The sequence below is a fragment of the Anguilla anguilla genome, chromosome 11 (genome assembly GCF_013347855.1).
Source record: "Anguilla anguilla isolate fAngAng1 chromosome 11, fAngAng1.pri, whole genome shotgun sequence".
Taxonomy (NCBI): domain Eukaryota; kingdom Metazoa; phylum Chordata; class Actinopteri; order Anguilliformes; family Anguillidae; genus Anguilla; species Anguilla anguilla.
In genome coordinates this window covers 40,101,664-40,126,423 of record NC_049211.1, presented here as the reverse complement: position 1 = coordinate 40,126,423, position 24,760 = coordinate 40,101,664, and the positions used below count along the sequence as shown (strand labels likewise).

Here is a 24,760-nt window from a genome sequence, read left to right as displayed (position 1 = left end):
GCTGCTGCTGCTGCTGTAGCTACTACTGCTGCTGCTGCTGCTGCTGCTATTACTCCTGCTGTTAGTACTACTGCTGCTACTGCTGCTGCTGCTACTGCTGCTGTTAGTACTACTACTGCTGCTACTACTACTGCTGCTGCAGCTAGTACTGCTGCTGCTGCTGTTACTACTGCTACTGCTACTGTTGCTGCTGCTGCTGCTGCTGCTGCTACTGCTACTGCTGCTGCTGCTGCTACTACTGCTACTACTGCTGATGCTGCTGCTGCTGTTGCTGCTGCTCATACTGGGCTCACTCTGCTTGCCTCTGGATCTGTGCCTTTCAGCCTTTCGCTGTTGGTTCTGCTTCTCGTATGACCCGCACAGAACAGAAACCCCATGTGATCTGCAGCCTTCTCTCCCTGTTATCATTTTGGCAGGCTTATGCAGACAGTGAGTGATAAGAGGCAAAGAATTGATGCCAAGGTTGCATTCACTCTAAATGTCAATAAATATTGCTTAATTCAATCGTGAGTTGCCTGACTGAAATATTATCCATAGCACCAGATTCTGATCTGTTTTCCACTCAAACCACATGCCATCTGGAGAATTGAAAACATAACATAGCACTGGTTGTAGTTTTTAGAAAACACTGATTCCTCTCCTTGCCTAAAGCAATATCAGGCTAAAAGATAACACTTCACACTAAGCTTCACCCTTTTCTGGTGTAATTTATTTCCTAAAACATCTAAAAAATGTGGAAATGTGTTTTGGTTTTAATCAGCATTACACTCTGTTGAGCTTTGAGTTTTTTCAGTTACAGATGAACATTTTATTCTGCTAATACCCCTTGTCATCTTTAATTTAATCTTAGTTTTTTTCTGTCTTGGGTAAATTATTTTCAAGCATGTGAAAAATGATTAACAGTTTAAGACTGGGAATGGATTTATCCTGAATGCAACTTCTACTGACTGTGAAGCTATGAGTACAGCAATCTCACATGGGAAAACTGTGTGTGTGTGTGTGTCTGTCTATCTGTCTGTCTGTGTGTGTCAGTCTGTCTGTGTGTATGTGTGTGTGTGTGTGTGTGGGTGTTCTGTTATTTTTTACATGAATTATCCCTTATCTTATTTTCTCTTACAATCGGTCAGTGTTTTTGCTGATTCCAAATCTTAAGCCTCTGCATGATGTGTTTAGGTCCACGTGCTGCAAAGCCTGCTGGAACGTTGAGTGGTGATTATTTCCTCATTTAGGCTCTAACACAGTGATATACCGGAATCGCATTATGGAAAAAGTAAAAATAGAGTGAAAATATTTCTCTTTTAAAGAAGGTTTAAGTGAAAGTAAATTCACCGAATACAAAAAAAAAAAACTGCATACATTGCTTTTTCTAGAATCTAATGCTTGTAGTTTACAACTACTTGTTGGAAACCTACTGAAGTGATTGATCTTGTGGGGAATTTGGCAGAAGTGCAAGGTGCAAAGCGAAAGGAAATCAAAGTCAAACAATCATGCAGGAAATTGGTACAGAAAAACCCAGTTGATTTTTAGCCATCAGGCTATGAGGTTTGTTCCTGTTTGACAACATGACCACTGTGTACATGGATGGTTGTAATGCATAAGGGCATAGCCATTATAACGGTATGGCCATTATCCATCCAATTGTTTGAACCTAGGTTAAAAATATTATAGTAATGCTATTCCAGCTGGTGTAGTGTTTTAATTCGAACTCTTAATTTAAGTGTTAAACTTTTCATGAAGAACATAAAGAGGTGTAAGGCTTTTTAAATGCGTCCTGACCTTTCTGGGTGTTTGACCGGACAGTTTGTCCCTCAGGTGAGATGTGAGGAGACACAGCAGGGGCGGTGGGGGTGGAGGGGGGGGGGGGGCTGGTGCTTCTAAATGTCAGGCCTCCCCTTCATCTCCCAACTCTGGCCCTGTGTTGGGACTGTGCTATAAAGGGTTCCACACGCTTCAAACAAACTGCTGTTCGGGACGTCGAGGAGCTGTGGAAAGCTCCTTTCCGACGTTTGGATATGGGGGTTCTACATCTGACATTTTTTGTAATTTTCCAAAACTGACATTCCAAAGTCCACATCCACTTTCCGCAACTATTGGTCAGATGTGCAATGGGCAACGCTAACTCTCAAATGTTGTTTGCCAACCACCAGTAAACATCAGAAGAATAAGCTGAACTACATCGCTAACATGAACACCTTACTGTGTCTTTGCCGCCGTGTGCGTTTGTATGACTCTCTGCATGGCAATTATAAAGGCACACAGAAGTCGTTGAATTCTGGGATAAAACCCCACCCCTCTCCATGACGGACAGCTTCTCGCCCCTCCTCCGAGTTTAGCTACTTCAGAAAATGTGTAAACAACAACACTGTCTGGTGTGGATGGACAAAGCATCACATTCATTGTAGAAACCACTCCTTTCCCCTCCCCCCTTTCTGTGTTTCATCGAGTTTCCATGGTCACCTGCTGACCCCCTGTATGACCTCAAAGGGAGAACTCTGTTGCTGGACATAAATCATGGATCACAAAAGGATTATGGGAGAGCTCTGGGGGTGGAGAAAGGGAAGTGTCAAAATAAAGCTTTGTGATGACATCACTTTGCATCGCTAACTGCGTAACCACGACCTAAATTCTGAAACAGTCCTATCTGTCCCAATGCATGGAGAACCTGAGTGTGCCGCTCTGTGTGTGTGTGTGTGTGTGTGTGTTTGTGTGTGTGTGTACATTTGTGTGTGTGTGTGTTTTTGTTGCTGTGTGTGGCTGTGTGTGCATTTGTGTGTGTGTGTGTGTGTGTGTGTGTGTGTTTAGGTGTGTGTGTGTTTTTGTGGCTGTGTGTGTGGCTGTGTGTGCGTGTGTGTGCGTGCGTGCGTGCGTGCGTGTGTGTGTGTGTGCACATGTGTGTGTGTGTGTGTATGCGTGTGTGTGTTTGTGTGGTTGTGTGTGTGTGCATGTGTGTCGGCGAGTGTGTGTGTGTGTGTGTGTTGTTTTGTTTGTGTGCGTATGCGTGTGTGATAAACATAGCCATTTTATTTAGAAAAAATAAAGAAAGGCAGTTCTCGGTGGTTTCTAATTGCACTGACCATGAGAGTTCTCAAATAGTGTAGTTACAATGCCCTGTTCTCTGCTCCCAGAAACAATGACACAGCCAAACCACTCAGAAACACTGACACAGCCAAACCACTCAGAAAAACTGACACAGTACAGACCAATCAGAAACACTGACACAGCCAAACCACTCAGAAACACGAACACAATACAGACCACCCAGAAGCACTGACACAGCCAAACCACTCAGAAGCACTGACACAGCCAAACCACTCAGAAACACGGACACAGTACAGACCACTCAGCAACACTGACACAGCCAAACCACTCAGAAACACGGACACAGTACAGACCACTCAGAAACACTGACACAGCCAAACCACTCAGAAACGCAGACACAGTACAGACCACTCAGAAGCACTGACACAGCCAAACCACTCAGAAAACACTGACACAGTACAGACCACTCAGAAACACTGACACAGCCAAACCACTCAGAAACACGGACACAGTACAGACCACTCAGAAGCACTGACACAGCCAAACCACTCAGAAAACACTGACACAGTACAGGCTAAACTATTCATACTGGCAAACCATAACAAGCAGTCTCATAACACTGGAAAATAAATAGTTTGTATTTTGTAATTCAGCAAAATATTTTGAAGAATACACAACAAAGGAAAAATATCACACACACAAAAAAAACCCAGAAGAAAATTTACAAAGAAGGATCAATACCCAATAGTCCATGTATCTTACATAATAAATATATAAATAAATAAATACTATGAGAGGAGAAATAAATAGATTATTTTAAGAATTTCTCATCCACAAACCAGCTGTTTTCTAGAGATCTCAGGACGACAGACCATACAGTCTGTGATTACACAGTCTGAAGACTTCCTGTGTTAGACTTCCTGTGTTTTCTCGGTGAAGTCTGGTGCTCCACCACATGTGACACCAGTGCAGTTCTGAGACAGGGGTTAAAGGTTAAAGGTCAGTGAAGTTCAAAGTAAATGAGTCCGTGTGAGTTAGCCTCACGCAGGTGACCCTGCGTGCAGCGCGCGTCTGGTTTTGAGGCGGCAGAATGTCAGAATGCGTCTGAGGTGTCGTTCTGTCTTCTGTTTCTGAATGGGGGAGGGTGAGGTAGTTTTCCTGTTTCTTGAAGTCAGGAATCAAATCGATTCCATCGATTCTCAGATTGTAATCGGAATCGCCACCATGGGGCTACTGATGGGAACGTCAGGACCCCACCCCCCCACCTGCCCACCCCCCACACCGCCCCCCAACAGGTACGGCAGAGAAAATTCACAAAGAAGGATCACTACCCATCATTTATCCCCCACTGTATCTGCTTTTATTGCTGAAAACCTCCCTTTTTTTTGCCACAGAACAAAAAGTTGATCCTCAATTCTGGGTATACCCTTTAATGCTCTGCACAGACCACATGGCAACCCGTCATCTGTGTGCCAGAACACGCTCGGGGTTGCCAGATCTGTGAATCATTCATCCCCAAATGCGGGGACTTTTTGTAAAATTCATGCGGAAGGTGTCAGATTAATTGTATGTACTGTCATCAATTCCAGATGCGCACTTTTAAAAGGCGGTATGGTGGGAGAAAGTCTGCAAAATCTGTATGGGAGTCAGACGGAGAATTTGGACAGAGAATATTGAAGGGTATTTTTGTAATTAAATGAATCCAAGCCATCTGCAACACTCAACACTGTCCTAATTAACAATCGCTCAGGAGTATAATAGCACAACACTGCGTTGGGAGATTGGAGACCTTTTATATCATAACAGAGAAAAAAACACAGATACATTTTTATGTTCCCAAGTGAAATATAACTGCTGTATGAAAAAGACAGTGTTTTCACAGAGTGTGTCTTCATCAGTGAGGTGACAAGGCATTAGCTTACTCAGCAGTTTTCATCCAGCCAGTGTATGTGTGAGCATTGCCCTGCCCAATAGAGCTTTTTCTACAGGCAGAAATTTTGTTGTTATGCTTTGGTAAGGGCAAGATTCTTTGAAAGCTGATCTTGTGTGTGAGAGCAGGGAGACAGAACAGGTTTCCACAAACAATACAGAGATCTCACTTTAGGACTGAGTCCTTTGGTAAAGAAGGCCCTGACTACTTATCCGTGTTCAGTCATGAATCTACTTCTGAGTAGATTATTATTATTATTATTTTACTATGAAATTTAGTTCTATTGAAAGTTTAATCAAAAATGCACACTGTTGCAATTCAGATTCTCACCAGCATGTGGCAGTAGTCCTGCCACAGGAGGTGCAACTCACAGCAGCGTGGAGAAGCATATTTTAGCCCTCTCCATCTGGTGCTTATGCAGAGATCAGCCTGGTATTACATGACCCGAGCTTGTGCTTTTAGCTGCACATAATGGAGAGCATTACATTCATTCTGCCTGCTTTTAAACCAATCCAGTGTAATTTGGGAATTACTTCAACACCCAAATACCACAATCTTCTGATGTGAAAGAACCGAAAGAACATACCTTTATTCAACAACGTAAGAAAAGTAAGCTATTTCGAGAATAACCATGAAGGCTCAAGTCATTAAGCAAGAAGCATTGCATCTCCTAAGACACAGTCCTTCAAATAATGTTTCATTGACCTACACCCACCCCCAAGGTCCTTATGAAAAAATAATGTGTTCAAAAACCACACATGAACATCCAACATTTGAGGAGAACACATGTGAACTATAACAGTATTCCCACTTATAAGATGAGAGCAGAAAAAGGTAACCCATGCTATTTCAAGTCATGTTTTGTGTCCACGTGAAAACTGTAGTTCACATTTTTAAGAAGTCACTGACACATGAAAACATGAAGATGCAAATGATTCAACGTGACCAATTTTCATTCACATGTGAAAATGTCCAGTCCAAATTTTGATTTTCGCATGTGAAAAGGCCTATTTCAAATGTGATTTTTTCATAAGGGGGTCCAAGTTTGTTTCTCTCTCTATCCAGTCTCTGTGCTACATTACCCGCTCGCCCCGACCCCCCAAACAACAACCCACTGGGGAGGAGAAGGAAGGAGTGAGAGACAGAGAGAGGGAGAAAAAACTAGGGAGAGCTGAGCCGTGTAGGGCTCAGGTAAAGGAGAGACAGAGCCAGGGACAGGTGAGAACTCCGCCTCTATCCCGAGCAGTGTGGTCACAACAAGCTGCTTTGCTTACAGCCAAACACAGCGGCCCTGTGGAGGAGCGTCGGCCGCCGCTTACCCATAAGCACTCAGGAACGCCAGGGGCAGGCGAGGCTCTCTCTCTCCAGCTCTGCCTCTCTTGCTCTCCCTCTCTCTCTCCAGCTCTGCCTCTCTTGCTCTCCCTCTCTCTCTCCAGCTCTGCCTCTCTTGCTCTCCCTCTCTCTCTCCAGCTCTGCCTCTCTTGCTCTCCCTCTCTCTCTCCAGCTCCTGGCCTTGTCTGGTACACATTCCATTAAGGTCAATTCAATTTCACTTCACTAAATCAGGAAAGCGCATTTCAAGTTTAAGATACACTTTACTGAACCCTGTGGGCTCATTTGTTCTCTGCATTTGACCCATCCAGGCGACCCGTCGGTGGGCAGCCGCAGGGCAGCGCCCGGGGGTTCTGAGTGCCTTGGTCAAGGGCAATGGCAGCAGTGTACCTAACCTGACCAGAATACCTGGAGGAAACCTGCGCACAGTCTCGAACCAGGAGCAGGAGCGCTAACCACTTTGTCACTACTTCAGCGCTGCAGTATAGATTTGCACACCGGCCGCAGGCACCTGACCGACTGATCTGACCACAGCTGCAGCCCCCTACAGCACTCTCCTGCTCCAGCTACAGCGCCCTACAGCACTCTCCTGCTCCAGCCCCCTACAGCACTCTCCTGCTCCAGCCCCCTACAGCACTCTCCTGCTCCAGCTGCAGCCCCCTACAGCACTCTCCTGCTCCAGCCCCCTACAGCACTCTCCTGCTCCAGCTGCAGCCCCCTACAGCACTCTCCTGCTCCAGCTGCAGCCCCCTACAGCACTCTCCTGCTCCAGCTACAGCCCCCTACAGCACTCTCCTGCTCTAACAGCCCCCTACAGCACTCTCCTGCTCTAACAGCCCCCCTACAGCACTCTCCTGCTCCAGCTGCAGCCCCCTACAGCACTCTCCTGCTCCAGCTACAGCCCCCTACAGCACTCTCCTGCTCCAGCCCCCTACAGCACTCTCCTGCTCCAGCCCCCTACAGCACTCTCCTGCTCTAACAGCCCCCCTACAGCACTCTCCTGCTCCAGCTGCAGCCCCCTACAGCACTCTCCTGCTCCAGCTGCAGCCCCCTACAGCACTCTCCTGCTCCAGCTGCAGCCCCCTACAGCACTCTCCTGCTCCAGCTGCAGCCCCCTAGAGCACTCTCCTGCTCCAGCTGCAGCCCCCTACAGCACTCTCCTGCTCCAGCTGCAGCCCCCTACAGCACTCTCCTGCTCCAGCTGCAGCCCCCTACAGCACTCTCCTGCTCCAGCTGCAGCCCCCTACAGCACTCTCCTGCTCCAGCTGCAGCCACCTACAGCACTCTCCTGCTCCAGCTGCAGCCCCCTACAGCACTCTCCTGCTCCAGCTGCAGCCCCCTACAGCACTCTCCTGCTCCAGCTGCAGCCACCTACAGCACTCTCCTGCTCCAGCTGCAGCCCCCTACAGCACTCTCCTGCTCCAGCTGCAGCCCCCTACAGCACTCTCCTGCTCCAGCTGCAGCCCCCTACAGCACTCTCCTGCTCCAGCTGCAGCCCCCTACAGCACTCTCCTGCTCCAGCTGCAGCCCCCTACACCACTCTCCTGCTCTAACAGCCCCCTACAGCACTCTCCTGCTCCAGCTGCAGCCCCCTACAGCACTCTCCTGCTCCAGCTGCAGGCCCCTACAGCACTCTCCTGCTCCAGCTGCAGCCCCCTACAGCACTCTCCTGCTCCAGTGCCTTCTGGTGCTTCTGATCTGGATATCCCTTGTCTGCCTCCGAACCTTATGCTTCATGAAGCAAAAGGCCAAGAGGATCCCAGTCCAGCTGCTCCTCCTACTCTGAGATGCTTCATGAGAGCCACATCGAAGCTTTTAGAGAAACTTCAGAGCCTGCGATTTTACATTTTTATTTATACATTTTTTTGGTGGGGGAGGGGCTGTGAGGACCGCTGCTGAACTGCAGGCCTGTTTGTCGTCACTGACAGCAATGTTGCGCTGAGATGTCAAAAAAAGTAAAAAAAAAAACAAAAAAAAACCTTTTTTGTCTTTGCTAAACAACGAACTGCTTGTCGACTACATATCTATCGTGTTGTAGCCACAATATCCAAATCTGTGTGCAGTCACGGTCAACACGTTGCATAAAATCGCAGATGCATACGGCCATATGTGGACAAATCACAAGACTCAGGCGACATATTTCCCTGCAAATTATTTCTAGGTAGCTGGGAAAAGAGTTAATGTATTCAGGTAGACACAAGTGTCAGTCTTTTTACTATTAATACCAATGGCAGCAGTGGGGTGTTCAAATCGCAAAATAAATCTTAATGATGAATCATTTAATTATAATTCAGTCAGAAGATGTGGTATTTCCTTTAATTACAAAAAAAAAAACAAGCAGAAACAAGCAAGTCTGCTCAAAGTTCCATCTTGGAATGTGACGGAAGCGAATGTTCCAGAATGAAGCCCCCGTCAGATAAAACACGCTCTCCTCCCCACTCTGCTCGTATGATACCTAACCCCTGTACCCTGAGGGAGCTGGCCTGGTTCTCATCTCGTACCTGAGTCATCAGGTTGGGGTGCTTTTTAAAGAGGATGAGACACCCCTCTGTGGCTCTCCAAGAGAGCAGAAATCTGGGTGAGGATGTCAGCCATCTTGGTCACACCCTTGTTGGCACAAAGAATGGAATAACATGGGAAATTATGTTCAAAAGTCCCTGAAAGGTCCCCTCCAGCTCACAGGCAACATTGCCGCGGCGCTTTCGTAAAGGAAAGAGGAGGGTGAGAACGTTATCCGTTAGCTGAGCTCGGTTGCTCAGGCGCTAATCGCTAACCCGCTGCCGACTCGGGCAAAGCTAACGCTGCGAAAAGCCATGCCGGCACTTTGCTCCGTATCTTCAAATAAAGCTTCCTTGGATTGCCAAGAGTTTTCTCTCTCATTTACCTACCTCTGAAAAGGCCTCTTCGAAGGAAGGGCAATGCAAATCTTTTTTTGTTTGGTGTCACAGAAGAGGCGAGAGAGGAAAGTTCCTCTGGCTGTTCCTGACTCCTGTTTCATAAGGAGGGACACTGAATCATTCATCTCCTTTCCTTACAGCAGACCTTGTGTTCAGCTACCATACTGATACAAAACCACAGTCGGTGTGAACTGATGCTAAAGCTAAAGAAAGCGCGATAAGTTAAAGAATTAAGGATACCGATAGACTAACAATCATCAGAATGCCTCTGAAATTGGTTGGTCGGTTGGATTTGTTCATACCAGATTAAACACCGTGAGAAAAACACTGAAGTGAATCACAAGCTCTCCTGACTGACCTTGAGCTTAAGCTCAAAGGCATTCAAATCTCTGCCCCCCCCCAAACAGACTTTGGTGAACTGAACACACACAATATCAGCTACAAAAAGAACCAGCGCACACAAAAAAACTGACTTGCCGTCAATTCCATTCCAACATAATAAATTCAACAAGTTATTTGAGATTCAATTCATGAACTGAAAAAGCGGGCAGTAATGTTCGATGAGGATTTTTCAGGTCATCAGTTGAGTGAAAGTTTTTCCTTAACTGACCTAATCGAGCACAAACCCGCTCTTCATTTTGCGGTTGGCATTATTGCACCTCCGGTCCGGCAGGGGGCAGTGTCTGAATGCAGCTTTCTTCTACGATGAGGTCACTGTTCAGGTGGTGGTGCTGCATCAGCTCCGAGGTCTCCTCCAGAATCTGCCCGGGAATGTGGAAGTCTATGGGCGTGGGCGGGCGCGGGGGAGGGGCCTGGGGCTGTTGATTGACAGGGGGGCGGAGCTCCCCCTCGGGGCTCGGCGCGCCGCGGGAGCTCCGCGGCTCCTGGTTGCAGCCGGTGCCCTGGAGGAACTGGAGGAAGTTCTCCTCGATGGAGGCCTCCCGGCTGGGGAGCCGGTCCTCGTCGGCGGCCCGACCCCGCTGGAACAGGCAGGCCACGCCCCTCCCCAGCTCCTCGCGGATCTGCCGGTTCAGGCAGCCGTAGAAGAAGGGGTTGGAGGCGAAGCAGAAGTAGCCGATCCAGGTGACGGCCTCCTCCAGCTGGGCCAGGGAGGGGGGCGGGGAGGGGGCCAGGGCCGAGTAGAGGTGGAAGGAGAAATAGGGCAGCCAGCAGCACAGGAACTGCCCCCCGACCGCGGCCAGGACCACGGCCGCCTTGCCCCCGCCGAAGCTGCGCTGGGGGGTGTTTGGGGGCCCCTCCCCCGAGCTGGCGGCCGCGGTGGAGAGGCTGCCGAGCGAGCGGGAGCGCGGGCGGCGGGGCGTGTCCATCCAGGTGGGCAGCGGCCCCGGGTGCAGGGCCGCCACGCGCGCCACCCGGAACATGCCGCAGTACGCCACCAGGATGACCAGCAGCGGGCACAGGAAGTAGAGCAGCGCGAACAGGACCATGAAGGCCGCGCGGCCGACCCCGCCCCCGACTCCGCCCCCGACCCCGCCCGTCCAGTGCAGGGAGCAGCGCCTGTGGCCCTGCGGCGAGGGGGCGGAGCTCCTGGCCACGCCCCCCGCCCCCCCGCCCCACGGGAAGGCCCAGCCCAGCAGGGGGAGGGCGGACATGACGGCGGATTTGAGCCAGATGCCCGCCAGCACGCCCAGCGCCAGGCCCAGCGTCATCCTGGCCTGGTGCCGCATGGGGTGCACCACGTAGTAGTAGCGCTCCACGTTGATGGCGGAGATGGAGAGGATGGAGGCGGCCACCAGGCCCACGCTGAGGCCCAGGTAGGCGCGGCAGAAGGCCTCGCTGAGCGGGGCGTGGCCGGAGAGCATGCCCAGCGGCATGAGCACCAGCGCCGCCAGCAGGTCCACCAGGCACAGGTGGGAGACGAAGGCCAGCCTCCGCAGCTGGGGCGTCCGCGCGATGACCGCCAGGACGGCCGCGTTGCCCAGCAACGCCAGCGCGTCCACCAGCAGCATGGCGGCGAGCGCCAGCGGCGGCCACGCGGCCCCGCCCTCCGGCGCCCACGGGCTCGAGCGGTTGGACGGCCGCGGCGTGGGGCGGGGCGTCCAGGGCTCGGAGCCGGAGGAGTTCCGCAGGTAACTGGGGGCGACGGGGGGATCCATGGGAGGGTGGGCGGGGCCGAGAGAGGGCTGTCACTCACGGGCGCTATGGCCATGCTTCGCGGCCCAGGAAGAGGGCGCAGGAGCCGGGCTCAGGGGCCCGGGGGGGTGGGAGGGGGCTCAACCCTGAAGCATGGCGGGTCGGGGAGCAGCGGGGTCGGGGGGGGCTCCAGGAAACACTTTAGAGCTGCGAGCACTTCCGACAGCCACTGGGGGGCGCTGATCTCATTCCACTGATGATCCCCAAGAAAGCTGCACCCCTCACACTTCAGCCTCTTCCATTATCAGAAAAGCTCACCTGGGGAAAGAAGAAGAAGAAGAAGAAAAGTTAGCACCTTTTTGAGAACAGAGCCAAAATAGATAAATCACACAGTTCTGTTCCTGGTAAATATCTCACAGCAGCGGTTCTGTGCTATGAATAGCCGGGGACAGGGAACTACATTACCCTACAGCGCTTATTCCTCCATACAGATGGCATGCTAACGCTAACGGACAGCTGCTTGGCCGCTCATGTAATTCGATGTCAGCAGCAATTTTGTAGCCTAATAATGATTTCACTGAAACATAAAAGTTATTTATGAACATTAACACTGTTTAAGGGGGGGGGGGGGGTGGATCACTTGGCATTTCACTTAATTCAAGGTGCTAATCTCCACCATGTGCTAATCATGATATGCAACGGCTACCCTTTTCAGATCTTCGCCAGGATTACTGAATATAGCCTCTGCACATATGTTAGCAACCAAGCCACACAGTTCTTCTAGCCAACCGAGTTTGCGGTTGGTTCTAGTTCAATTAGTCAATTTAAATATCCTCATGGGCCATTTTTCAATTGATACATTGGATTTCGGTTCATTTTGGGTTTTGACTGAACTGAACTGGACCTGACCCCAATCTGGCTGGGCTCAACAGGCTCCCAAACGGAGCATAAATCAGGGTGAGGATGTCGTGCATCTCAAAGTCTGCCCCGTGTGGGCAGAGAGGGTAGTGAAACATGGAAAGCCACGTGCAGCCATCCCTGAAAAGGGAAATCCCCCCCCCCCCCTCCCTGCCCCCACCTACCCAACATTCTTGTGACCCTTTTGCAACATCAAAAGAGCAAGACAATAACTTTTTCTCTGTCTGTTAAGCTCAGTAGATCAAACACGGCATTAATCATTATTCTACAGCTGGGTGTCTGACAGAAGAAATGCAACAGGCCCCAAGCCTGACTTTAGTTCTGGTCCATAAATACACCCCCACCCCACCATCCCCCAATGATGCCTTGATGTCATACCTCTGCGTGAGCCCATCAGCCAATGAACACACACACCTTTAGAGTCCTGCCACAGACCCAGTCAAGGAGAGCTGTGATATTGGGGCAAAAATGTGCCGAGCAACCGAAACTTCACAATCTGCCTCCGCGCATTTCATCGCTTCCCTGCTCGTCCGAAGAAAACAAACCCACGCAACGTTGACGGTTCGCCATACTTGATACTCACTCGGAAGGGGCCACATTTTTCGTCAGGTTTTTTTCCTTTTATTTGCTACCTTTTCGTTCGCGTTTGAAGACAAGTGAAAGCTTCAGCTAACGCGCAGAAGAGCTGACTTCCTGAAAGCTGGAGGAGCAGAAGCCGCTCGCTTGGATCCTCAGCGAGAATCTTCGCTTTGATGCAGGGACGAGTGTGGATCTCCGGACCCAAATTGTACCGGCCAGGACTTCCTTGTTTAGGATTAGTTACAGTGCATTACCTTTCAGAGTCAATTTCTTTTCTTAATGGAGCAGAATGGAAAGGAGAGGTCACGCCAGACGAATATGCATTATGGAGGGGAGATCGGAGGTCTCCCAGGTGACGTGGTGGCCGGTGTTTACCGTGGCGAGCTCACCTGGTCAAACACCTGCCGTCGCGGCGGAAAAATCTGCCAGGGCGAGCAGTGCATTTCCACACACGCCTGCTCCCATCCAACACCGCCCCCCCCCCCCCCCCCCCCAGCCCCCCCCCCCAGCCACCCCCCCCCCCCCCGCTTCCACTCGGCACCTGTCTTCTCACTCCTCATTCTCAACAGCTCGGTTTAGCCGGGTGAGTAAACGCCAGTCTCCCGCCTTTTGAAACGCGAGAGGGGCGAAAGGAACTGTGTGCATAACCAAAATACTGTGGCCAGGATTCAATAAAGCGAAACGTTGCTTGTCTTTGACTTGCAGAAATTATGCAAGCGTTTGTTTTCTTTTTCCCCCTCTTCTTCATGAACTCAGTTTAGCCAGTTAGCGATAGTTGGTGATTGATGAACGCTTCAAACTTGAGGTTGTGAAGAAAGGAACATTTGAGTTAAACTGAGAGCCAAAGCAGCCAATGTTGACCCATGCTCTTGCCTCTCTCAGAAGAAAAGCAGGGGAACCAGAAAGGGCACCAGCGAGGGCACCCCAGAGCTCTCAGACTGGCACACTACAGCAGGAGGGCAGGGGACCAGCAGGGGCACCCCAGAGCTCTCAGACTGGCACGCTACAGCAGGAGGGCAGGGGACCAGCAGGGGCACCCCAGAGCTCTCAGACTGGCACGCTACAGCAGGAGGGCAGGGGACCAGCAGGGGCACCCCAGAACTATCAGACTGGCACACTACAGCAGGTGGGCAGGAAGGCAGAGGGGTGTATGGGTTCTGAGCCCCACGATGGAGTTCTACACCCAGCTGTGTCTGTCTTCTCACCTGGAGCACTGACATCACAGCGGAGGGCTTTTAGAGCACAAGCTCACACACACACACATGCATGCACACACACACACACACACACACACACACACACACACACAGACACACATACACACTCAGACACACATACACACGCACACACTCAGACACGCATACATGCATGCACACACACACACACGTGCATACACACATATGAATATGCACACGCACGCACATGCAAACACTCACACACCCCCCCACACACATACACAACCACATGCAGGAAAGCACACATACACACACACACACACAAACCCACATTCATAGAAGCTCATCCATGGCCATGGATAATCGGGTCAGGTGTACAACATATGTAAAAGATAGAATTATCATAACTTTCTGATGATAACATCCTCTCTCTGTTATTGAGAGTAAATTCAGTTTGTAATGTCCAGTTTTCCAATCCACCCATGAAGGCAATGCGAGCATCCACCCTCCATTTCCCAAACTCATTATCTTCCATGGTGCCTCTGGACAAGCAGATAATGAAATAGAACTGAAAAACGACTCACATCTTCACATCCAGAAAAATTAGAGCAGGTAAGATGACCTGGGCCATCTGTTTGCCTTCTATTGAGTACACAACTTGTATGCAGCTTGTATACTCGATAGTAAGTAAGTGTGCCGATTCGGACACTGTCCTGGGCTCTCTCGGTCACATCCTTCCCAGCATTCCTTGCAGGGCGACCCCTCTGTAACCCACAACTGCAGCACAGATTGTTTAGACTCACCAGAAGCACAATTCCGCAATATTTTTAACATTGATAGTTCTCAAAGCCGGTAAACCCAAAACATTCCAGTGCAACTTATTTGTAAATTAAGAGTCCTAACCAAGGATAATACCATGGCGACAGACCGTCTGTACTATAATTTAGCACAGGAAATCCCATTATATACTGGAACCTCCTGCAGTAAAGAACCAGACAGAAGGGAGGGAACACAGGAGTAGAATATCTGGTGAGTCTACAGAATCTGTGGCGCAGCTCGCTGTCCAACTGTCTATCCTCTGCGTTTCTAAACAACCTTGAACTTTGGCACATCTGTTTTCATGTGGATTGATTATTCCTCCTTCTACTCCAGGGCTGATCAGTCGAACACAGAGACATAAACCAGCAACACGGTGTCCTTTCCTACCTTTTTCAGTACGCACTGAAATCAAATACTGAGTCAAATACAAACAAACAGCAAAAGGTTGTATTTGTATACCCTATTCTCATTGGTCTGACAGCCACAGCAGCTAAGCTATCTACACTGAGGCATTTTAGTCAGTTTGAATCATTGATTTGGTACAACCTGCTGGGGTTGTTTTACTAGTGTTTGCCTTGAACAGGATTACTCTGTGGCTTTCATGTGTTATGACCATTAACCCTATTTCTGCCATTCTGAAGCTTTTATTAACGGCTGCTTGACCTCCTCACGGGATGTGAGAGAGCTTGTGAGGAGAGACGTGTCTTCTCGCTGAATTCAGCAAAACCTCAGCGAATCTGAAGCATCGCTGAAGCCCAGTGACGGAGTAATCTTCAGCTTCAGCTTCAGTAACAAAAGGTCCATCCATCCAAAATCCACACCACCATATGTGCTGGGAATCATGCCAGTTCTGCTGTGCATCAAGCTGGCCTGTCATGTGGAACATGTGCCAGTGTACAGACATTTAGACGTACGTGATACACGATATTACGTGTCTAAAATAGCACAAATAGAATTTTGTAAATGTCAGGGTTTATCTGCATTTAAAATCACATGGAGGTTTTTCAACATACTTCCGTAAAGCTCAACTGACCCAATTTAAGTATCACATTTTGTTGTGAATAGGCTGCGACTTTGCCCTGCTTTGTGACCCGGCGTTTCCTCCTTAGTCCCTTTCACACGCATACTGGCTGCCTTTCTTAAAGCAGGAAACGATGACCAGGAGAACAGCAGGACCGTTATCACCCTGATTTTCAGCACAGAAAGGACCAAAGTGGGGGATTCCAAAATCTAGAAAGGTCCTGCATTTCGAGATCATGTTCCCCTCTGCCTCTCCACTGTCTCAGTGCAAGGATTCCCTGGCCTGGGTCCCTCCTCATGCCTGCACATCAGGGACCAGCTCCAACACAACACAGCTCCTCCAAACCCCAAACTGCAGCTCCCACACAACACAGCACCTCCAAACACCAAACTGCAGCTCCCACACAACATAGCACCTCCAAACCCCAGACCCCAGCTCTGAAACAACACAGCACCTCCAAACCCCAACTCTAAAACAACACAGCTCCTCCAAACCCCAAACTGCAGCTCCAACACAACACAGCACCTCCAAACCCCAAACTGCAGCTCCAACACAACCCAACACCTCCAAACCCCAAACTTCAGCTCAAACACAACACAGCTCCTCCAAACCCCAAACTGCAGCTCCAACACAATCCAACACCTCCAAACCCCAAACTTCAGCTCCAACACAACACAGCACCTCCAAACCCCAAACCCCAGTTCTCTGCGTTTGTGGCTCTGCTCCTCTGGTCTCTGAGCTGCTGAAGGGTCCTGTCTGACTCTTTACTCCACCATTTCTGCCCTGTCCCAGTCTCTCTCACATACACTCACACACTCACACACTGGCACACACTCACACTCTCACACACTCACACACTCACATACACTCACACACTCACATACACTCACACTCTCACACACTCACACACTCACACTCTCACATACACTCACACACTCACACACTGGCACACACTCACACACTCACACACTCACATACACTCACACACTCACACACTGGCACACACTCACACTCTCACACACTGGCCCACACACTGGCACACACTCACACTCTCACACACTGGCACACACTCACACTCTCAGACACTGGCACACACACTCACACACTCACACTCTCACACATGTTCATACACTCACACTCTCACACACTGGCACACACTCACACTCTCACACACTGGCACACACTCACACACTCTCACACTCACTCACACTCTCACACACTGACACACACGCTCACACACTCACACTCTCACACATGCTCATACGCTCACACTCTCAAACACTCACACACTCTCACACACAGGCACACTGGCACACACACTCACACTCTCACACAGTGTCACGCACCCACACCCTCACACTCTCACACTCTCACACACCGTCACACCGTCACACACTCACACACTGTCACACACTCACACTCTCACACACTGTCACACACTCACATTCTCACACACTGTCATGCACTCACACTCTCACACACTGTCACACACTCACACACAGACACACTGTCACACACTCACACTCCCACACACTGGCACACTCACTCATATACTCACACACTGTCACGCACTCACACTCTCACACACTGTCACACACTCACACTCTCACACACTCACAGACAGACACACTCTCACACACTGTCACGCACTCACACTCTCACACACTGTCACACACTCACACACAGACACACTGTCACACACTCACACTCCCGCACACTGGCACATTCACTCATATACTCACACTCTAACACACACTCACACACACTCACTCATATACTCACACACTCACACACACACACTCATATACTCACACACACGCACTCATATACTCACACACTGGCACACTGGCACACTCACTCATATACTCACACACTGGCACACTGGCACACTCACTCATATACTCACACACTGGCACACTCACACACTCACTCGTATACTCACACACTGGCACACTCACACACTCACTCATATACTCACACACTGGCACACTCACACACTCACTCATATACTCACACATGCTCACACAAGCGATATGCATGTCCCAGCTGACCTTTGACCCTTGCAAGCGCACAGATGCCCTGGAGCCTGTTTGTGGTGAGTGAGCAGCAGCCGCTAACCCCTGCTGTTCCTCAGTGAGAGAGGCACAGAGACTCACCTGGATCCAGCGAGGTCGGCCATCGCCAGGGGGGGCCCCCCCGGTTTCCGACGGGGCTTTCCGTAAGGGAGGGGGGGCGCAAACTCGAGCTCTTCATCAGCTGGACCTCTCGTCTTGACCCCCCTTTCCCTCAGCACACACACTCACAGCCCAATTACACTCACACTCACACTCACACCCTACTTACACACTCACACTCCGCACTCACACTCCGCACTCTCACACACACAGGCCGACCCAACCCCTCCCCTCCCTCCGGGTTGGATGCTCGCCTGGTCTTGGGGAGGGCGAGATGGCGGTCGGACGGAGGGACTGGCGGAGGAAAGGGGAGAGAAAAAAAGAGAGAGATAGAGAGAGAGAGAGAGAGAGAGAGAGAGATGGCTTCTCTCCCCTTGCTTCTGGAGCACACACACATGCGCTTGCTCTCTCTCTCTCACACACACATACAGTGACTGCAGAAGAGAGCAGAACGGTGGAGGCTAGCAGGCAGCCAGGCAGGCTGGGGGCTCCTCTGGGTCCTAGTGCCTCATGGCTATCATGACCTCTGCTGCTATTATTAGAAGCTATTATATCTACAACTGTCTCTAGCAATAATTCTTATTATAATGACGGTGTTTTGTGGACTTGTCAAAGTTCAATGGTTAAACTGTAAATCTGTCTTTGTTTGATTGCTTGCTTAATGCCATGTACTCTGCTTTGGCAAGACCTACAGTCAATAAAACAGAATCGACATTGAATGAGTAAAGCTTACACCAGGTCTCTCATTTCCACCTCTCTCTCTCTCTCCCTCTCTCCCTCTCTCCCTCTCTCTCTCTCTCTCTCTCTCTCTACACACACACACAAAACACACCTCAAAAGTGGCGTCCCTGAAAAGCTTTCTCACAAAAATTGATTATTTACAGTGAGGCAGACAAAAAACAACAACAGCAGAGAAAAAGTAGGGATAAACCAACAAATGCAAAGCACTCACGCTGCATGTCTTACGACACGGAGTCCAGTTTTGCACACCCCACTCTTCTCCCCCAGACTTTGGATTTATCTCGCAGATCACGACATGGCTGTCCTGCTGGAAGGTCTGTGAATGGACAGGGTCTGCCCACCGAACAGCCTTGGAGGGCAAACCTCTTCTGAAGGACCTGCACATAAGGCAATGAGAATACACTCATAACACACTATCAATGCGCTAGAAGGCATGAACATAATGACTGAGCGAAATCACTCATGCAACTTGAAAAGTGAAAAATGACACGCACAGCAGGGGTGCCGTAAGGAAGGGGGGGGGAGGGGGGTTAGGACTATTTCAAGGGGCCCGACTGACAGGGGCCCTCAAAAAATATTAGAATGTAGGATTTTCTGGGGTTCTGGGACCCAATGTGAGTTTTTTTTTCTTGGGGCCTAAAATCCCTGGTGGGCCCCCCCTAATGCCACTAATGCCACTAAGCACACTGTCAGACCAGGTCTGGAGCTGAAGTCACTCACGTTAGCCTTAAATCTCCCTCACTGCCAGCAGGCATTCTGCCACTGCTGTCTGGGAAATGAGTGGGGCAGTTTTCCTGAGTCCTCTGAGTGTGCCTTAAGGGAGGATGCGCACTGGCTGCCTGCTTCAGGTCTCTGTTCCTTCAGCAGTCTTCGTGTGTGCATATGTGCTGTAACATTGGTATTGGTTATTCACATTAATATTTCAGTATTTTGTGTGCGTAAATGATGATGATAATAATAATAATAATAATAATGCCTAGCATTTATATAGCGCTTTTCTCGAAAACTCAAAGCACTTTTTACAGTAATGAGGCAGAAAGTCGCCTCAGCTGCCGCCAGTGTGTAGCAGCCATCTGGGTGATGCACGGCAGCCATTTTGCAGAATGCTCTCCACACATCAGCTGAGGCGAAGCGGGGAGAGCGGTGGTTTTTTTTGCCAGTTAAACTAGGGGGATGATCTGCTGGCAGGTTGTGAAAGCCAGTTTGGGATTTTGGCCAGGTCAAGCGTGTGTGTGTGAAGCATATTTGCCCTATAGGCAAACGGAAGTGATGCACATTCTCCAGGGGGTGGAGTGTTTGGCTGTGGAGGGCAGTTCACATTCTCCAGGGGGTGGAGTGTTTGACTGTGGGGGCAGTTCACATTCTCCAGGGGGTGGAGTGTTTGGCTGTGGAGGGCAGTTCACATTCTCCAGGGGGTGGAGTGTTTGGCTGTGGAGGGCAGTTCACATTCTCCAGGGGGTGGAGTGTTTGGCTGTGGAGGGCAGTTCACATTCTCCAGGGGGTGGAGTGTTTGACTGTGGGGGCAGTTGGTTGGGCCCTCTTCAGTGGTCAGGTACAGTGGGCAGTGTGCTGACATCAGGGCTGTAGGGACCTTTTGAGAGGCAGGGGCTCGAATTGAGAAAAGGGCACACCAAACTTTTTACAACACCCATAGAATATGTTTTACCAAAATGAATGAATGAAATGAAAGTGAATGACAGCAACAACAATAAAACAAATATTTTTTTCGTTTGTAAATCGAATGAAAGGGGCACCAGCCTCTTTTGCCCCAAGTGCACCCAAACCCCCCCCCCACCACCCCCGCATGATCACATGACAGATCCTTGACTAATGGTGACATCATTCAGTCTGCACCGCAGTACGAACTGTACCAAAAACACAGCTGTCCCGTTTATTTATCTTAGCAGTTCTGTTAACACCTAAGACAAGATGTCCCAGGCAAACTAGGAGAATACATTTTTTCAAATGCCAGTTCTTCTCGTGTTGTTATTGAGGGGTACTAGAAGAACTGTGTGGGAGGGGGATGGGGGGGGGGGCATCAGTGTGTGAGAACAACTAAAGACAGCCTGAGTGAGACAGAAGCAGAGAGAGAGGGAGTATGTGATCACGTCTGACAGAAATGTGTGTGCGTTTGTGAGTTACACAGGGAGATACTGTGCATATGCAAGTTTGCGTGTGTGTTTGTGTGTGCACATGCGCATGTGCTTGCCTGCATGCGTGTGCATGTGCGAGTGTGCGACTGCATGCTTGAACGTGCATGCGCGTGTATACGTGTGAGCGCATACATGATTCAGGTGCTGAATATTGACAGAAATAGCACTTCTTGCTCATCCCGGTAGCACCAATCACAGAAGCTGCAAATACAATGGTTTCCACAGCAACGCAGAAATAGACTCCGGCTTCCCACTCAGAGACACAAAGTGCAGCAGCCTCATTCGTCCCCATCCAATAATAACCCGCATTAAATACAGCACACAGACGCCATCCAATAGACACACACACACACACACACACACACACACACACACACACACACACACACACACACACACACACACACAAACTACACAAACACACACACATACACACCAACACACAGACACACAGACACACACACATACACACACAAACACACACCAACACACAGACACACACACACATACACACCAACACACACACATACACACAGACACACAGACACACACACAGACACACACACACAAACACACACACATACACACACACACACACACACACCAGTGTGGATAACTGCGCTGAGTAAATCCCTGAGCCCTCCCACATCTGGAACATGGACAGAAGTAAAAGAGCTGTTCCGTGTTTTACTCAGCGCAGTTATCCAGATAACTCAGTGATCCTGCTCTGTGATACAGGGTTTTACTCTGTGCAATTATCCAGATAACTCAGTAACCTGCTCAGTGATACAGGGTTTTACTCAGCGCAGTTATCCAGATAACTCAGTGATCCTGCTCTGTGATACAGGGTTTTACTCAGTGCAGTTACCCAGATAACTCAGTGATCCTGCTCTGTGATACAGGGTCTTACTCAGTGCAGTCACCCAGCTAACTCAGTGATCCTGCTCTGTGATACAGGGTCTTACTCAGTGCAGTCACCCAGCTAACTCAGTGATCCTGCTCTGTGATACAGGGTTTTACTCAGTGCAGTTACCCAGCTAACTCAGTGGTCCTGCTCTGTGACACAGGCCGCTGGTTTGGAGCAGTAGTTTTCGTGTGCTGGGGCTTCACTCTTCTAAGCATGGATTTTTATTCTTAAATGGAATATTTCTGAAGTTACGGAAAAATCAACACACAAATTGAGATTTATAAAACTTAAAAAAACGCTGATGCAAAAACATTCTTATGCATATGCAAACTTCAGAGGATGTGTACCCAATTTTCCTTGTGGCTATGCAGCGGTACTGCACTCTCACACTTTTTTCAGAGGAGACTATATTATGTTAGTCCCGGTTACACCTGGTTTGGAGATGAATAGGCTTTTAGACTACACACGTCTGATTTATTTTTGTGAAAAACATGCGAGACACATGAATTTGTCCCTAGACTAGCTAATATGCTTGTGAGTCCTGACATTTCACTAAGCAAGGCGAGGCAGTGTTTCCTACCAGTGTGTCTCCCCCAAGGTTTAAATTAAACCCACACCTATGGCTGGAGATCTTGCTGTTAACATTAGCAAGAGTACAAAGCTTTATTTAAAATAGTATAGCCAAATAAGAAGAATAAGAATTATAAAAATAAAAAATAAGAAGAAGAACAATAACAATAATAATAACATACCTCTAAGGTTTTAAACCCTAAAATCAATGCACAGCATAAATATGCATCATATGACATGATGACTGATATAAGGAAATCCTAAAGGATACTAAAGGAGATACAAACAGCTATGACTCAAATTAAACAAATTAAACATGCAAAAATGTGAAGCACTCACTTTAGGAGACCTAGAACCAAACAAAAGGCATACATGAATGGAAATGGGTTCAGGATAGAATTAGGTACCTGGGAATTTTAAAACTGAAAGATTTGAACCTATTGTATCATCTGAATTACGAATGCTTGGAAGCTCAGTTAAAGCAGGACATGAATAGAGGGAGAAAGGTTCCTATGTGATTATTTGAACGTATAAATACTATTTGCATGGGCGTATGGCCTTATTTTTTGTTTTTGTTTCAAACATTATCTATTCATATTTCTATAATTATACATTAATATGGCTATGTTTAAAAACTGGGATGCAATGTTAAATTAATTTATATGGGATGGTAAAAAGCCAAGAGTGAAAATGAAGGTGCTTAAATGGAGTAAAAAGAAATGGGGGCTTGCTCTCCCTAAACTTAAAAATAATTATTTTGTAGCTCAAATTCAAGGCATAAGAACCTGGTTGAGTAAAGACTTTGTGAAGGTCAGTCGAGTCAAGGACAAATAAAGGCTTTATTAAAAAATGCTTCCTTTTTTTTCAAAGACTTATTCAGTGGCAAAACGATTTAGTAAAATCTGGGTTAAAAATACAAGGAAAGTTTGGGATAAAATAAGGCAACTCTACTTAAACAACCACATTCCCATTTTCATAGATATTTACAAGTGAGAAGTTATATTTATAACAGGGATATACAAATAAAAACACCTTGTTCTTGTTGAGAAATTAACCCTGCACTATATAAAATTTTAGAAAATGGTTAGGTAAGAGCTAAGATAAAGTGGGAGGAGGAACTTAATACACAAATATCAGATGAGGACTGGGAGTAATGGGTCTAGCAGTGCACAAAACCATGGCTTCTAATTTTTGGACAGAATGTGCATGCAAGATACGGATGTGTTATTTTATCACGCAAATTCAACAAGCTAAATATAACTTGACTGTGCCTTCAAAATGCTGGTGGGAGTCATGCTGACTTCAGGCATATTTTATTTGGAAATTCCCCGTTTTGAAATCATTTTGGAAAAGTTTACAAAAAGAGATGCAAAAAGTGTTCTAAAATTCTCCTTTGATATGAACTCAGATTTTTATATTGTTGTAGGAAATAGTAGATAATAGGGAGCATTACCTAATGAAAATTATAAAAATAAGTGACTCAAGTGTCTCAAGACTCAAGTGTCACAGATACAAAAATGGAGAGAATTAGTAGAGCAAATTCAAAATATGGAACAGTTAACTTATAAATAAGGGTAACCTTTTGTAAGAAAAACAAGGATTAAATAGATGTACAATGAAAAAGGTAAATAATGTTAACATTAGAAGCAACGTTACTGCATACGTCCTCATTTATAATAATATAGTTGTCTGTGTTTGAGGGTTTGACCTACAATCTTTTGTGTGCACAACTGGGTGTTTTTATTTTTATTTTTTATTATTGTGGTTGTTGTTGATATAGGTGTTACTGTTGTTGTTGCTAGTTTTATTATTATTTATGCATCTTGTTACATAATCACTATGGCTATCTCATAATCACAAAAATATATACGTAATTATCAGTACATTGACAATAAAGTACTAAAAAAATAGATCTAGACTTGGGAGTGAGCAACTCCATTGAAATAAAATACTTGTAACAAATATGAAGCTATGCAATATTGAAACATATAAAATTAACATTGCTGTACACTATCAAAACATTAAGAAAACGAAAGATGCTAAATGGCTACGTCAACTTTATATCATGTGACAATTTTGTGGGGAGTATATCTGAAACTGAGACCATATTTGAGGTCATTCACTGGGTGGATGTCATAAGCATATTTATGCACGCTGGGATAGGCTCTAGCACCTTCCGCGACCCTGCCCAGGATAAGCGGGTGCAGATAATGGATGGACGGATGTAGAGCCAGACCTTCCATTTAGTGCAATTTCTTTTTCTCTGCCCCTATCCACTCTTTGACTCAATATGGACCAACAGGGGGAGCTCTTACTCTTCAGTGAAGTCACTGCAAGAGCTCAAGTGCAGCCGAGATGAGATGACCCATCTCCTGTTCCGTTACAGGGCCTAGTACTGGAGGGGAGAGGGA

At 48.1% G+C, this 24,760-nt stretch overlaps 1 protein-coding gene across 1 annotated transcript; it reads right to left on the bottom strand.

Annotated features, from left to right (window-relative positions):
* Nucleotides 1-8,643: 8,643 nt before the first annotated feature.
* Nucleotides 8,644-18,393, bottom strand: gpr61 (G protein-coupled receptor 61). The gene is made up of 2 exons (XM_035380955.1): nt 17,961-18,393; nt 8,644-11,610 (listed from the first exon to the last, which is right to left on the bottom strand). The coding sequence occupies exon 2, from the start codon at nt 11,313-11,315 to the stop codon at nt 9,849-9,851; it is 1,467 nt and encodes a 488-aa protein (XP_035236846.1). The 5' UTR covers nt 11,316-11,610; nt 17,961-18,393; the 3' UTR covers nt 8,644-9,848.
* Between the last annotated feature and the right edge of the window lie 6,367 nt (nt 18,394-24,760).

Excerpts from the sequence above, each read along its gene's own strand:
- gpr61 (XM_035380955.1), bottom strand. The coding sequence starts at position 11,315 with ATGGATCCCCCCGTCGCCCCCAGTTACCTGCGGAACTCCTCCGGCTCC.